This window comes from Astyanax mexicanus, chromosome 14 (assembly GCF_023375975.1).
Source record: "Astyanax mexicanus isolate ESR-SI-001 chromosome 14, AstMex3_surface, whole genome shotgun sequence".
Classification (NCBI taxonomy): domain Eukaryota; kingdom Metazoa; phylum Chordata; class Actinopteri; order Characiformes; family Acestrorhamphidae; genus Astyanax; species Astyanax mexicanus.
The window spans coordinates 21,599,463-21,613,904 of record NC_064421.1 but is presented as its reverse complement, the minus strand read 5'-3'; the positions used below and the strand labels follow the sequence as shown (position 1 = coordinate 21,613,904).

Below are 14,442 nucleotides of genomic sequence, written 5' to 3'. Positions count from 1 at the left end.
GAAACGGAAGTCTTCTGCTGACTTGCTTGCCTTGCTCGCCAAGCTGACTCAGAAAGTAGTGCAGTGTAATGTAGTGTAATAATAAAGCTCTCTTTAACCAAATCAAAACGCTGACAACATCTCCCGATACAGGCAATGGTGGTACCAACAGCTCACTGATAAATATTAAGCTTTTATTAAGTTTTGTCACTAGCTGTTAACATTTTTACCCGGTCAAAAAAAAAGTCTACTAAACCCAGATGGATTTAGACCTGACTTCCTGTCTCAGGATTCCTGTCTGATCAGGCACAATTTATGTGTTTCAGATATACCCTCTACATTTTATGTTTCTCTTGTAGAAATTCTGATGATAACTTTGACAACAAAATTTGTTATTCTGAATCCAAACACGCAAACCTCATTAAATTACGTTGATTTTTTTAAAATCTATTCTTGGTGCAAAATTTGTTTTTTTAATGCCCTTTTTAAAGTTGCCTAAATTCTATTTTTTAATTATTTCTACACAATGTATTAAAGTGGCACTACACACACTGATTTTTGCTGACTCCCCCCTCAGCTGAAATTTGAAAAATACTTTAAAAAGCACGGGTTGTTTGAGCTGGCCACTGGGTGATGTATGGGTTTAGGGGCAGGACAGGAGGGACAGCTGATTGGCTGAGCTGAAAGAGGTGAAACAGATGGTTGAACCTTAGCAGGGGTGTGGTATTATTGATTATTATTGACTGATCTGCATACCGTGGACACATCATTCACGCCTCTAGCACAGTTGAACCTGTGAGGGTGCTGCAGGGGCAGAAATGACCGCAATAAAAGCGTTTAGAAAGGTTTATGAACATTTTAAGCAGGACTGGTATATTTCATTACTTCCAAGGAACAGCTATTAATGGAAAAAAAGCTAGTCATGGCTGCCCTAAAAAGTGCATCTCAAACGCGATTTGGCTTGTACTTTAGATACCTTTACCACAATGCTGGCTTATATATACTATTTGACATACCCTCTGTGCAAAAAATAAAATGCTAACTTGATGCCTCTAACAGAATCTAAAGTTCACAGCTAGATTTAAGTGTGTATGTGTTTTGAAGTAAACAATAAAATGGAAGGATAGATTACTAAATTTCGATTTAAACATAACTGGGTGTCTTCCTGGCTCAGAAACATGACTGAATAGGCAGCATACACACTGTTTGGACGCACCCACAGAAACAGCGTCACAGGCAGCAAGGCATCGAGGCATTGAGACAGCTGCCATCCGTATGGGACAGAGCCTTATTTTCAAAATAAGAGTCATGTGAAACAAGGAAGTTTAGATTGTTAAAACAAGGAAAACTTCGCCTTGGAAAGTTGTCCGTCGTTCTAGGCTAAGTTTTCTTTTTGTGCTGTTTTGTACTGTTTTGTAATTGAATAAATATTTTAGGGGTACTTTTTTTAGGGCCAGGAATATTTTTTACAGTTTTAATTTGTAAGCCAAACACAGCGTTAGTTACAATGTTTTATTTGCATTTAATGGCATGGTTTTCCTTCACGTTGGTTTGTATGGCAGATGAGACTAAATTAAAGGTAAAACCCGACTCAAAACCTGTCCGGTTGTTCACCGACGAAGAACTGAGAAGATACGATGGAAGTGAGGTACAGTCAACCTGAGACATGGAAATTACGAAGCTAAAGGAAGCTCTGAATGGAAATTTCCGTTCCACCTTAAATGGCTCAGTGTTTGCAGGTGCCAGAGTAACTAATGCACAGGTTAAAAGGCGAGACAGTGTAGAAAAAAAACAGTTATCCTGTACTGGTTGATTCTGTTCTGAGATATTGGGCTGTTTTGCTTTCTTTCAGAAAACTTATTTTTCCTGAACTTTGAGTCTGTATATTTTTCCTAAATGAATGAAAAGTTTCGTTAGTATTCTCGAACACTGCATGCGGTCACTGTCCGTCCTGCTCTCTGTTCAGTGTTACAGGTGTCTGTGTAAAGCTATTTCTTTCTCCTGCTATTTATATAGCCATCAGATCCAAATATGGTAATTTCCTTTTTTATCAGCAGCCAACTGTGAACGACCTAGGGGGAGTTTCCCATTCTCCCCTTCAGTGACACTTAATTATACGCACATGACTAGTTTGAGTGAGGTCTGATATTTGCAAATTTGTCCTTGTTTATATTTTTAAGTTCTTTTCAGTCTTTTCCTTAACTGACAGAATTAATTAATTAATTAATTAATTAATTAATTAATACTTCTTAAAATGCAATTATTATTATTATTTTCTGATGTATGCGGTGACAAAAAGGGGAAATCTGTTTTTAAATTGAATTTAGAATTTTCTCTGTTCAGGTTTTGTTCTTGTAATGTATGCAAATGTGTGAGATTACGAAATTTGTTTAAATAAAATTAATGCAAGCCCTATCCGGATGGAATTAATTTCTCAGGGGGTCCTGATTTAATTTTCTCTTTTATGGAAGGTCCTCTGTAATTTTATTCCCGTCAAGAATGACCAAGTATGTGTTTTTCTCAGACATCCTCTAAAAACATTACAGGCTGAATTACCTACTGTTTTTCCGCTGAACTCCGAGGTCCCCGAGTATTTCATTCCCTTCTAGCTATTTGTCCACTGCCACGCATTGTAGTTACACTTTGGTCGAGCGTTTCCACGGAGATCCATGTAAACACAACAGCGAGTGGAAATAGAGGAACTACTGAACGTGATGTGAGCGAGAAAGCCTAAAAATAGTAGAAGTGTAAAATATTTTGCACAGACATCACTCTGAGAAATTAATTCCATCCAAATAAGGCTTAAATAACCAGGGATGCTTTATGGTGATTTTAGAGCTGCCCTTTAGACATTAAAATGTGACTTGTTCTGATATTTAGTGAGAATATAAGTAATTTGATTGTGAACTGTGAGTGAGCAGGCCTTAACCCTCCCCCCACTGTTTTTCTGTGCACAGCACTTGCAGTGCATTGAAGTTATAAATTAACAAAAAGTCGACACTGAAATTTGCAACTAATTGTTGCAGCCCTAATGGTAATATTTTTGCACTTTGAATTCCTCAGGAGGGACAGCCTATTTACATGGCCATAAAGGGTGTGGTGTTTGATGTTACGTCTGGAAAAGGTAAAGTTTGCATTTGTTTAAACAATTAATTCACCATGTTTGGTTAATTTTAATAAAGTTGACTCACATAGTGGTTAATGATTATCCATTAGTAATTGAACAACCTGATCATATTTGATAGCTATTGTCCCATTAACCCACTGGTCTATATGTATTTGGAACTAATATTTGAAACGCATATCTGACAACGTTTTTATGACACAAACTGATTTAACTGTATTGTTAAACTTAAAAATAGAATTTATAATGCATGAGGGGGCTGAGTGTTAACAAAGTAATATAAATCCAAAGTTTATAAGAACATACATTCTGAGTTCGACACTCATCTAGCATTTTTTTTCTTTATTAACAGGCTTTTATGGTAAGGGTGCATCTTATAATGCCCTTGTGGGGAAGGACTCGACCAGAGCTGTGGCCAAAATGTCACTAGATCCTAAAGATCTGACACATGATACAGTGAGTTGGTGATTCATTTCAAAGCAGAAGTTAACTATCTGTTTCAGAAAGTCATTTGTGCACTAACTATTTTTTTATCCACTGTGTCAGACTGGCCTTACTAAGAAGCAGCTGGAGTCCCTGGAGAGAGTATTTACTGGAACATACAAATCAAAGTACCCCATAGTGGGTTATACCAGCAGACGGCTCCTCAACGAAGATGGCAGCCCCAACCAAGACTTCCGTCCAGAGGACCAGCCGAAATTCAAGAACAGTGATGAACTTTGATGCTTGAGATGAAAAGGAATAGTTTAGTCCTCTACAGCAGTAATGTCAGATATTGATCCTAGCACTCTTTGTGTGAGGTAAGATTATTATCTGATGGAGGTTTCAGTCTTTTGCGCAGTGCTTCCGATCACTGCTTACGAGAATGTAACACTACCTTTAGAAATATTTGTTCTAGATTTATTATTGGTGTTTCAGAATAAAAAGGTTTTTGTTTTGTAATAGTCATGTTCTTCTATTAATAGCACAGTGAATGTAATTCTTTATTCATGGTAATACAGACTAAATCTACCTGAACGAATGGTTTCAAAACAGCTTATGGCGAGGGACATTGGTGTTTAAATAATTTGTAAAATGTAAAACAAAATGCTGTGGTTTTCTTTATCATTGCATACATAATAGTTAATAGTTAATAGTTTTAGATCTAAAATTAGACAAAGATGTTTCAAGTCTTTTGTGAACACAAAGTTATTCAATGGACAAATCAGTGTGGATAGTGTGATTTTCTATGTGACTTTTGTGCTGTGCCATTCCTACAATTAATTTTTTTCATCATTATTGCATTATAATATTTTAGGATAAGTACATTAAGACTCCAATAACATTATGAATAACAGCAAATTCAAACTGCATTACACATATTCAGCAAAACACTGCAGACTGTTATCATGTGACATAAATAGGCTGGAAGTAGAGTGAGGCAGAGTGAGGTAGAGGTCTACAATGAACACTCGCACCAAATTGCATTTTAACCTGGAAAAAATTAGCACAGTCCAGTGGCAAACAGGTTTGAGAAGTTTAGAGAGATTTAGGATATTTATTTGTAGTGCATTATTATACATAATATTTTTACCTTTATTTTACACCCCTAGTATGAACACTGACTTTAGCTAAGCTGGAGAGGCTTGTAGTTTCATGAAATCTCAAAAATTCTCCTTGAATCTTTGGTGACTTCTTGACTGTGCTAGCCATTCCAGGAATGATTCAGAACACTGTTCCTCAACTTGCTGATAAAATCGTCCAGATTTTTGAATAAACCCAACTCAAAAATCATAGCAACTAGTCACAATTTTGGAAAGTTCCTGATGAGAGTTCCTGACTGGTGTGAGTTCCTGATGACTGGTGTGAGAGCTGGTGTTTGAATAACCTTTCTATCTGTCAGTGCGAGTGAGATGGTTTATGTAAACAAGATTGACTTTTATTCAGGTGAAGTCATTCTGGTTAATTTGTTGTTTCAGTAACTAAAGAGGGGGTCAGTTACTTTTTCAGGGAGGTAATAAATGTGTTGGATTACTTTGTTCCTCAAACAAATTAATATACATTTTAGAAATGCATACATATTAAAACATACTAGGTATACTATAGTTTGTGTATTATAAAATGTATTTCTAAATCTGCAATAATGATGTATATATTACTGTATATGGTAAAAACAAGTTATATTTCGATATGTTACAATATTAGTCTGAAAATTGGCAATTTTTCCATTTTTAGTTTAGTACAGAATAATGTTTTAATTGACACTATTGTATAGGAACATAACACTACACACGGTTTTGTCAAATTCCAAATATACACATGTACTACAAAGTTTTTGATATATAAAATACAAAAATCATGTTTAAAAGCAATGTTTATATAGGTTTTCATCATATCATATATCATACATCACCATTCTTAAAACATATCAGGATTTTAGTTTTTTTTTGTCATATTGGCCAGCACTAATTATGTCTGATACTAGAGGGGTAGTTTGATATTGTATTGTTTATTATACTGTTGTTAGACATATTTAATATTAAAATAACTTCGTTGCTCTGTGCCTCTTTAATATCCAGGTACTGTAAAATATGGCAAATGAATGTGAATTATATAATGTTGTGAATATTCATTAGTTTTTATGTGATATTCAGTGATACTTCAGTATACCGCAGCATGCTTTACTCTAGACACGTCATAGTTTTGCCACTGCGTACTGTACGCAGCCGTCTGGTGGTGTTAACCTGATACGCTCTGGTGGTCTGGTAGCCCACACTCTAGTAAAGGAATGATGCATGCTGTGTGGGTCTCCTCTGTGGGTTTTTCCCTGGTGGGCTGTTCTAAAGGTCATTAAAACAGATCACCCACCTGTGTGATATAAAAAAAAAAAGCATGTTTCAAAAACAACAGACAGCAGATTGTATTAAGGCACTGTATCTTAAAAGTAGAACTTTAAAAAATGGAAAACATTATACCTTAAATTTAATATGTACACTATGTATCCAAATGTTTGTGGATATTCTCTAATGAGAATATATTCAGCTACTTTAAGTTGCATCTATGGTTGATACAGATGTGCAAGTGCCCAAACACAATTATCTAATAGCAGGTGTGTGCTAGAGGAGGAGTATAAATCCCTCCAGCATTAAGCTGTAGAGCAGTATAGTTAACTGTGTTCTGTGGAATAATGGAGCTCAATCCAGTGTCTTATAGATGAGTTGGGAATTTGAGGATGTTACCGATCAATTTGTGATAATCCTGACCTGCCTATTGAACACCGCTCTTGTCCCTAAATCCAATAAAAAACACCACAGCAATGTGTTAAATGTAGTAGAAAGCCTTAAGAAAATTAAGATATCAGATCTTTTAATACTATTGGTTTTAAAGAAACACTAAATAACAATTGTTCCACTGCTTTGTTTTCCCTATATTGTTATTGTAGGTAATTTGTTTAATTTCAGGCAATTTGGTTCAATTTGTGTTTACTTGCTGTTTGTGAATGTTTTAAAGAACAAATAGAAACATTGTTATGTAAACGTTTTCATCTGTAATGACAGCATATTTAATCAGGTATGTTGCCTGATGTTTTTTTTAGTTGACTAAAAATATATACTACTCAAACAGGGAAGTCATGAAATTCCTCTTTTGTTTTTAGACATCTACTGGTGCATGACAGGGGAAGTTTGGTGAATCCCCCTGAAACAGACACTCTGATATCACAAACCAAACGTATAAACAAGCATAAGGCCTAAGGTTTCCTTGGTACTTTTACTCAGGTCAACTAAAATGTCCAAATTTACAATGTCTAAGTGTGGTTAAGGCTGTGTTTTTCCTTCTGTTATACTTTCTGTTTCTGTTTAATGTCTAATGCTGTAGTTTGTACTGGTCTGTGTGGGATTGATTATTTTTGGTATGGTGATTCTGCTGTTCTTAAGCATTTGTAAACGAATAAACTACATTCCATCCTGTAGTAAAGGTGTTTTATTTTTATCTTTTTGATCACTGAACTTTCTCCCATATGCCGCCTCCGCATAGTGTACTTTTAGCAACATCAAAGGAGCACTGATCAGAAACTCATTTACATGCAGATCGTAGACAGTGGGAGGACATGATTGCAGACAGTTGGCCACTTGGTCTTCACCCAAATGTATTCATCCATACATCAGTTATGGCTCAAACTCTGGGGGCTGATTGTTTTTGAGTTGAAAGTGAGTCAGTCAACATATAGCTCTTAAGCCCTGTCAAACGTTGAATTTCATAATGATGCTTTACTGTTTTTGAGAAAATTCCCACCGTAGCTGTGATTGAGTGTGATGAATCATTGTAAAAGGCCTATTACTGTAAACGCTTGTCAAGCAAATAGTTATTCCAAACATGCATCTTTATTGAAACTTCAATGACAGTTTTTTTTCTTTACCAGAAAATAGCCATGTTTAGAAAGTGAAAACTCATGTTTTTAGATGACAGTACTGATAGCCAGTGCTATGTGGTTTGAAAATGATGAAAATATGCAAAAAGACCGTTTTTTGTGATTGATTTAGAGTCTGGCAAAAAAGAAACTGCTTATTTTTAAGTTTCTTTAGAATTTTACTGGTGGGGTTCATTGGTTCAGTATTTGATAGGTCTGGGTGGGATGATCTCTCATCAACTGGGTTTTTAATTGGCAAAAATTTGCCATTCCTTGCATTATTTTTTGGGTTCAATATAATATTAAAGAAACTGGCCATGTTTAGATACTAAAAGATTCATGTCAACACAACACTAAAAACAAATGCTTTGTCGTTAACAACTCAAGATAATATGCATTAAAAGTGCAGATTATAATGATTTATTTAGATTTATCTCAAGAACAAGAGATGAGCTTTACTGGCAAAAGTTGAAATTTGAAGTGAGCCAATAGACTAATAGCTTTGACCTGTTCTTGACAAATGCCATTTCTGGTTGGCAACGTTCCCACACTGCCTTATCTCTTATGTTTGAGAAAATAGCCATGTTTAGAAAGTGAAAATTCATGTTTTTTAGATGACAGTACTGATAGCCAGTGCTATGTGATTTAAAAATACTACTAATATGCATCAAAAGTGAAGATTATTATGATTGATTTAGAGTCTCTCAAGAAAGAGAGTCTGCTCATCTAGTAGTTTCTCTAGAAATTTACTGGTGGGGTTCATTGGTTCGATGTTTGTTGGGTCTGGGTGGGATGATCTCTGTTCTGTTCTGACCTGTTCTTGACATATGCCATTTCTGGTTGGCGACGTTCCCACACTGCGTTATCTCTCATGTTTGAGAAACTAGCCATGTTTAGAAACTGAAAATTCATGTTTTTAGAAGACAGCATTGATATAATCTAGTTTATGGTGTGAATGCTATGCTAATGTGCATCATAAGTGCAGATTATAATGATTAACTTAAATTCTCTAGAGAAAGAAAGGCCACTCATCTAGTAGTTGCTTTAGAACTTGGGTGGTGGGGTTTGTTAGGTCTGGGTGGGGTGTTCCCTGGCTTTAAAACAAAACTTTGTGCTCTTTACTTACTGGCAACTGTTGACATTTAGAGTAATTTAAAGTTGGTTTTAAACTGAAATGTTGAAATATGCCACCCCTGAATGACGATTATCTTTTTGTGTTGTGTTACTTCTTTGGGTTGAGGCTCACATTTGAGAATCTAGCTATGTTTAGAAATGGAAAATTCATGTTTTTAGAACACAATATTGACAAAATTTAGTTTGTGAAGTGAAAGTCATGCTAAAGTACAGATTATTACGATTCATTTAGAGTCTCTACAGAAAAATAGACCCCTGATCTAGTATTTTCTTTAAAATTTTATTGGTGGGGTTTGACTGGTAGGTATTCTCTGGCCCTAACGTAAGACTTTGTTTTTTTCTATTGATTAAAGTTTGAAGTGACATTTGAAGTAAGCCCACAGACTATTCGCTTTGAACTGAACTTGATATATGCCACCTCTGGATGACGTTTTTCTTCACCTGTGCGTTATTTCTTGAGCACAATCTCTCGTTTAAGTGATGCATGTATCACTTTCCACCCACAAGCGAACGTGTTGTTGCCCTACATAGCTAAAGGGGGGTGGTGTTAGTGGTGGGAGTCCGTGATGCTGCTTCCTGTCTCCATTGCACATCAGAATTTCCCTTCTTCTGCCCACCCACTTTCATTTTGTAGCGTGTGATGGGTTGTTCTTGCTCAGTCTGCTCGAGTCTTGTGATGGTGAACTAAGCTCTCGTTGTCAGTTCGGGGGATTTGACTGGTTCTCCTGAGTTGAATCAAGGGACTGGATGGTCAAGAGGATCAAGAGGTGAGATAACCTGGCTTATTTGCATACACCTTTATTGATGTATGTGTGTGGGTGGTGGCTTAGAGCTGTACATTTATTTGTTTTTTTGAAAATGCCATGGATTTTCCACCAGAAATGAACATGACACATGCTGTATGTTAAGCATGTGATATATGATACATGTTTAATAAACAGTGTTCCAGTTAACTGTTGACAAAGTTATATTTTTTAAAATGTAAATAATAATCTTCTTGGTTTAATATCCAAACAGCAAATGTTTAAATGGCTTTATGCCTTGCATTCAATGATGACTTTGTATACATGCAATTCATTTGCAGCCCAAATGTTGTTATCTAATCATACCATTAATTTTTCATGTCTCAGGTAAACTGGCAAATTAAAGAACATTTTGTAGACATCACACCACAGCGCACTTATGAAGGTGTTGGGTGGCCACGTTGTGGTAAGTTTTCATCTTAATCCCCCATACCTATTGTCACCTAATAACATCAGGGAATTTGATTAGTAAATGTTTAAATTGTCTCACTCTATGTTAGTTTATTGACAAAATAATTAATAGAACCGTTGATCTTTGTTTCAGACAAAATCCCAGGCTGAGGATAGCATGGAGCTCATCATCACGCCACCGCCCACGCCAGCTGTAAGTGTTTTTTAATCTCACATCTCTTGTACACAGCACTTCATAAGATTTCATAGGACCAGAAAATTAAATATAATGAATAATACTTGTAAACAATATTAAATTAAATTAGACCTCGTTTACTTCTTTTACTCTGTGGAACCATGTGTGTTTCCTGGCACTTGTTTTCCCATTGGGAAACTTAGGAACAAATCAGTTAGCAAGTTTGCATTGGTTTTCATTGGTTTTCATGTTTTTTTTTTATCCATTAGTTATCCTGAGGTGACAATAAAAGTCACAGAGCATAAGGGGTTAATATACTAAACCTTGCCCCACGAAACTGTAAGCTATGCAAATGATTCTCAGACAGTCACTCTGTAACTCCAGCAGCGACTGTGCTTTTAATAATCGTTCCTGGGAACCCTGCGGGGAATGCTTGGGAAAATCGCTGGGAAAACAAAAAGTTTGACCATGTTTGAGTTGTGCCCTTTTGTTGACATCAGTGAGAGACCATTTTTAGAGCAGGCTATGGCTGGTATGAAACCTCTGGCACATCACTTTATATGTCCTTTTGCTGCCTTTTCAGGTTCATGAGAACTCGGGGCCTCCCCTACCTCAGCTGGCATTTGAGAGCAATTTGTTTAACCCCTCCCACGCAGGTGAGTTATAAAATCGTGTCAATACAATGTTTTGTTTCAGCACTGCTGCTGTGAGGTACAGCATGCATATGTATTCTATGTTTATGATTAACAAAAAAATAAGTAATTATTGATAATTTTTTGAATAATTTTTTAACCAAATATGGAAACATACTATTAGTCTTGTGCTTATTTTCAAAAGACAACTTTCTAAGAAGTTTTTCTTTCTTCATTTTTAGGGATAGAAAACATAAACAAAAACCGCTGGAGGAGACTTTTTCGGCGAGTTCAGAAAAAAAACATGGTTTCTGACTGTGCTCCTGATTCACCTCAAAAGAAGCTGCTCTTTGCAAGAGCTCTGTCGGATGTTTGTGGAAAAGATGGAAGTCCTCCCAAACCAATAATGGTAGGTCTCCAGTTCATCAAAGCCTACAATTTTATTCTGTGTTTATTAAGAATTATAAAGCAGTGTGAAATCTTGTCACTTCTCTGATTGACTTTTTCTCATTCTGGATTGTTCTCCAGGACATTCTCTTAATGCTGTGGAGAAAAGGTCCACTCGCTATTGGAGTTTTCAGGAAGACTGGCAATGCCAAACGTCTGAGGGAGATCAAAGAACAACTCAACAGTGGAACAGAAGTGGACTTGCAGAATGAATATGTGATTTTACTGGCTGATCTTCTCAAGGTAAGAACACGTCAAGAGTTCAAAAATGAACATGCTTCGTATTATTGTATAATGCTAATATATTGTCTCCATTCAATTATCTGTAGGACTTCCTGAGACACCTGCCAGGCTGTTTACTGATGATGGATCAGACTGAAGCCTGGTTGAAGGCAATGGAAGAGCAAGATGACAACGACAGATGTACCGCACTCCAACTGTAAGTGTGTATTTTAGACTTTGATTCATTTTTATTAAGAAAAATATATATGCTTTATAAGTTCAAATAAGAAGATTAAGCCTAAGCACCCAAATTATTATTTAGTTTAATTTATTGTGTTTGTTTCACTCCTAGGGTGATTAAGAAGCTTCCAGGGCCCAACGTACAACTTCTGAAACATGTGATTGCTGTGCTGTACTACATTAGTCTCCAAAACGAAATAAACCTGATGCATTCCCACAATTTAGCTGTTTGTGTTTCTCCCAACTTACTTCAAGCTGACACTATGGAGACAATGGAAAAAGTGAGTTATTATTATTAGATATTCTAAATCTGTTCTTTTAAACATGGCTTTCACAGACTGAAATACAGTATATCTTCCATTATTTGGTTTGGTAGATTGCTGATCTTAACCTTATATTTTACAGGTCACAAACCTCACTCAGTTCCTCATTGAAAACTGTTGTGAAATATTCGGTGAAGATGTACTGACACTTCTCGGTGGCTTGGATGAAGAAGAACTTAGTGATACCCAAGGTATAATATTTCCATCCTGTTCATATGAATTATTTCATAGGGTTGTGAATTGCTATAAAATCAAGAAAAACACTGTAATAATTGACCATGTTCTTTGCTATTTCCATTAGACTCACTCCATCATGATTCTGCCTATGATAGTAATGACCCTGATGCAGATGGTCACAAAGGGAGCTACACAGACATGAGTGCCACCCATTCTGATTCTGAAGAGAAAGTTCCCATTCACCTTCAAGCTTCCTCCTGCCCTGGGGCTGCCGGAAGACATTCTACTAAACCATTCATCCGAAGGCGATCAGAACCAACGATTGGCTTTAACAAGGATGCTCAAAAGCTCAGCGTCTTGAGTAGGAGTCAAACGGAGATGGACTTTTATGAACAGCATTTAACAAAGCAAATATCAGACGAGTGTATTCTGTTTAGAACAGGGAGCAGGCAGAAAACCAATGCCTTGGCTTCTGGTGAACCTCATCTTCAGAGTACCCCTAAAGACTCTTGCTCCTCCCTGGACAGCACTTTTTCCAGTGCCTCTGAGAGCTCAGTCAATGCCAGCTCCCCAGTCGTCTCATCCGCAACCCAGCGGCGAGCTCTTCAACGCAAACAGTCCTTCCCTACCCGCCTAACTTCACGTGGAGGAGATGTGTTCAGTGAGACGCCCAAAAAACGCTCCCAGTCGATGAAGGTCTCATGCTCTCGAACCAAGCTGACCTTTGCTCAAGGCAGACGAGTCGAGAAGGTTTTGCGCCACAGCCAGACCCTGCCTGAGGTGTTCCCTCTTGACAGGGACTTATTTGCATCACAAAGGCAACGGCGTTTGTCAAGCAAGGAAGTGTTCCATAAGGTGGACAGCAAGATTCCGAGTATGCCGCCATCCTACGAGCAGGCCGTGCAGGACAACGCCCACACTCCGCTCCCGCATCGCAGCTCATTGACTGTTGAAGCTGCCAGGTGTCTGTCAAAGAGCACATGCTGTCAGTCCACATTCCCCACTGCAGAAACTTCAAATTCCTGCTCTGAGAAAGATGGCAGTGAAGTCCAGAGCTGCGAGAGTGGAGAGAACAGTCTTATTATTTCGGACACATCTGCAACCTGTGCAAAGACAAGGCAAAGGTCCATATCTGAGACCATGATTGAAGAAGCATCTAACGGCAGAATGTCAAATTGTTGTGGTCGGCAGATGCTAGAGACACTGAATGTCAGAGAGTCGTATGTGTGACTTATGTTAAGTTTTTCTTTTTCTATGTGTAAATGTTTATGTTGAGATTTTTTTTTTTTGCCACAGGTGTGTCTTATTTTTCAGACAAAAATGCTTTAGATAATAAAGCAGTCATTAGCACTGAACTAACTCTGAATGTTAGAATGAATTTGAATGTGATCAGAGCAGCTTCTAAGAAGTTTGTTTAGTACAAAGTTGGTTCAATTGAAAGTATCTGAACTTCAGATGTGTATCTTATTGTTTTGTTCTATGTTCAGCATTTTTATAGAAAAATATATTAAGGTTGAGACAGAGAGGTCTGAGGTTTGATCAGTGACCTCATAAAGCAACAGAACATGTCACTGAAACATAGCACTTTGATAGAAGAAAGCTACCACTACAAAGCATGAAAGGAATGGAGAACTGATGTCACAGTACGCAAAAGGAGAAACCGCATACCATTCTGTGACCTGCAATAATTAACAAAAAGGAAAAAAATAATGGCAGGCCGTATTTGCCTCTACCACGCCCTGCTGAGAGTCATGAGGGTGGATTTCCGAAACTGCTGTTGGACACACCAAATGTATGATGATGTAGTGTCTATTGTTGACAGGATACACACCTAGACCCTGCTCATGGTGTAAATATGTCATATATCAGGAATAAAACTTGCTATATATATATATATATATATATATATATATATATATATATATATATATATATATATATATATATTAAACGCACACACATATATTAAAACAGTACTTCGGTTTTGGTCTGTTCGAACACTTTCCACCACTTCATAAGCCTACTTCCCTACTTCAAATCATGTCACTTGTATAGTTTGAAGCATCATTTATAAAGTATGTAGCCTAATACAGTAGAAAAAAACAATGTGAAAATGTAGGTGTATATATGTGTACATTTTTGTTTATTTTTCTTGGTCATGTAAATACTGCTAAAAATGCGTCATGTACATGGGAAAGTGAGTGGTGTGATACTGAATAAAGCACTGCTATCTGTACACTGTGTGACTGTGAATGTTTACTAGAACACCAACAGCAGGAACTAAGTTACCTTTCCAGTTTCACTGCGCTGCTGCTGCACTTGTTGCTGGACTCCGCCCATTAGCAGCTACAGGGACTGTCGCTGCCGTTGTTGACACCGGGCTCTCTC

The 14,442-nt window shown here is 37.0% G+C and overlaps 2 protein-coding genes across 2 annotated transcripts; both read left to right on the top strand.

Annotated features, from left to right (window-relative positions):
• Window positions 1–1,220: 1,220 nt before the first annotated feature.
• On the top strand, window positions 1,221–4,045 carry nenf (neudesin neurotrophic factor). Its single transcript, XM_049464127.1, has 4 exons — window positions 1,221–1,627; window positions 3,043–3,103; window positions 3,456–3,559; window positions 3,650–4,045. Exons 1-4 carry the CDS (start codon window positions 1,487–1,489, stop codon window positions 3,824–3,826), a joined length of 483 nt encoding a protein of 160 aa, XP_049320084.1. The 5' UTR covers window positions 1,221–1,486; the 3' UTR covers window positions 3,827–4,045.
• Window positions 4,046–9,263: 5,218 nt separating this feature from the next.
• On the top strand, window positions 9,264–14,290 carry tagapa (T cell activation RhoGTPase activating protein a). The gene is made up of 10 exons (XM_049463626.1): window positions 9,264–9,391; window positions 9,755–9,833; window positions 9,972–10,031; window positions 10,597–10,669; window positions 10,888–11,054; window positions 11,174–11,335; window positions 11,422–11,531; window positions 11,667–11,835; window positions 11,960–12,068; window positions 12,179–14,290. The coding sequence occupies exons 2-10, from the start codon at window positions 9,807–9,809 to the stop codon at window positions 13,282–13,284; spliced, it is 1,983 nt and encodes a 660-aa protein (XP_049319583.1). The 5' UTR covers window positions 9,264–9,391; window positions 9,755–9,806; the 3' UTR covers window positions 13,285–14,290.
• Window positions 14,291–14,442: the final 152 nt, after the last annotated feature.

What these genes read in the sequence shown, in the direction of transcription:
- nenf (XM_049464127.1), top strand. Translation starts at nt 1,487, where the DNA reads ATGTTTTATTTGCATTTAATGGCATGGTTTTCCTTCACGTTGGTTTGT. An exon ending in GAAGATACGATGGAAGTGAG is followed by an intron (nt 1,628 to 3,042) that starts GTACAGTCAACC and finishes TGAATTCCTCAG; the next exon opens with GAGGGACAGCCTATTTACAT. An exon ending in TGATGTTACGTCTGGAAAAG is followed by an intron (nt 3,104 to 3,455) that starts GTAAAGTTTGCA and finishes CTTTATTAACAG; the next exon opens with GCTTTTATGGTAAGGGTGCA.
- tagapa (XM_049463626.1), top strand. Translation starts at nt 9,807, where the DNA reads ATGAAGGTGTTGGGTGGCCACGTTGTG. An exon ending in GTCCTCCCAAACCAATAATG is followed by an intron (nt 11,055 to 11,173) that starts GTAGGTCTCCAG and finishes ATTGTTCTCCAG; the next exon opens with GACATTCTCTTAATGCTGTG. An exon ending in AGAACTTAGTGATACCCAAG is followed by an intron (nt 12,069 to 12,178) that starts GTATAATATTTC and finishes TATTTCCATTAG; the next exon opens with ACTCACTCCATCATGATTCT.